Below are 1543 nucleotides of genomic sequence, written 5' to 3' on the forward strand. Positions count from 1 at the left end.
CGCCTCCTCCGGCGAGGCGCCGCCGTCGCGCCAGCCCTACACCATCCCCGCCTCGTCCGGTAAGCGCTCCCTCCCCGACTCGCGCTCCTACTAGGGTTATATGCCCGGGCCGCGTGGGCCAGAAAGCTTGGCCGCCTCACCAATTGCGCGTCCTCCGCCCCGCAGGTTGGTTCCGCTGGGACGACATCCACGAGACGGAGCGCCAGGCGCTCCCGGACTTCTTCGGCGGCGCCGGCGGCACCGGCTTCGGGACGGCGTCGCGGAACCCCCGGATCTACCGCGAGTACCGCGACTACATCATCAATAAGTACCGGGAGGACCCCGCCCGCCGCCTCACCTTCACCGAGGTCCGCAAGGCGCTCGTCGGCGACGCCACGCTCCTCCGGAAGCTATTTGGCTTCCTAGACGCCTCCGGCCTCATCAACTTCTCCGCCACCTCCTCCCGCCCCGCGGCGCAGCAGCCTGGGCCGGGCGCCGTCGTAGAGGCGCCCCTGGGGTTGCAGGTGACGCCACGCCCGCCGGCGTCCTACTTCGTGGAGGAGAGATTGGGAGGAGTGACCGGGGACGGCCCGCTCCGCCTCCCTCAGCTGACCTCGTACACCGATGTGTTCGGGGAGTGGACGCCTGGGAAGGGGCCTATATGTGGCTTCTGCAGCGACGAGTGCAAGGACGGCAAGGTGGAAACCTTGAAGGTACTACCAATTTTTGATATTTTGTATCATAGACCGTGTTCTGTACTCAAGCCATTCTTTGACGACGAAGTGATCTGCTGATCTATCTCCACACGCTTAGTTCGGTCATGCCGAACAGGATTGTTCGCGACATTGATCACTGACATTGTTCGGCCATTTTGTTAGTGGCCTCAGCTCCCACAGAAGGATTCTCATCCAACATCTCAAACACACTGACATGGCTCTCTAATCTCTATACTATGCTTCAACACTAGATTGGGACGCTGTCGATTGCTTCTTGCTCCTCCCAAGGATACAAAGTTTCCTCCCACAAGGACATCATCAAGGCAATTAGCCCGATCAGCATCATACATAACATCGACGTATAGGCAATCATTTCTATTGGACCATGCACCGTGACTTCCCGCCAAATATCTCATTATTCGATGAGACGCTTCCAGATATCCAGTATCCGGATTGTGCATGGAAGGTCAATAAATACTCCCAAGGTCACGAATAACCTACCAAAGCCAGCCAAGTATAGTATTCATACTCCACCCTCTCAAACTAGCCGTTGAAAGGCTGAATCGGTTTAGATGCTGACTGACCGGTTCAACTGACTCTGAACCACTGGTACGGCCTGCTTTGAGCCCAACGGGCAGAAAACTAGCAGTCGAAGACCGAACCGGTGCAACCAACAATAGCCACACCGGTTCAACCACTTTAGAGGGCATGTTAATCCCGCGAGCAGAGTGGTGCAACCGGATATCCTCAGTGGTGCAAATATAATGAGTTGAACCGACACTGAGGTACCGGTACAACCCGTAAATATGCTGACCTGGACAGATGAGACGCAACGGTTCAGCTCCCCC

General features: G+C 57.0%; 1 protein-coding gene across 1 annotated transcript in view; it reads left to right on the forward strand.

Moving 5' to 3' along the window:
- Window position 1: 1 nt before the first annotated feature.
- Window positions 2-1543, forward strand: part of LOC119357976 (SWI/SNF complex subunit SWI3A-like) — a gene marked incomplete at its 5' end in the record, with an annotated part of 6401 nt that continues 4859 nt past the window's right edge. Inside the window, 2 exons of the mRNA XM_037624725.1 lie at window positions 2-59; window positions 166-692. Coding sequence (XP_037480622.1) covers window positions 2-59; window positions 166-692 — 585 coding nt within the window. The remainder of the gene's footprint in view (window positions 60-165; window positions 693-1543) is intronic.

The sequence above is a fragment of the Triticum dicoccoides genome, chromosome 2A (genome assembly GCF_002162155.2).
Source record: "Triticum dicoccoides isolate Atlit2015 ecotype Zavitan chromosome 2A, WEW_v2.0, whole genome shotgun sequence".
In the NCBI taxonomy this organism is placed as follows: Eukaryota; Viridiplantae; Streptophyta; class Magnoliopsida; order Poales; family Poaceae; genus Triticum; species Triticum dicoccoides.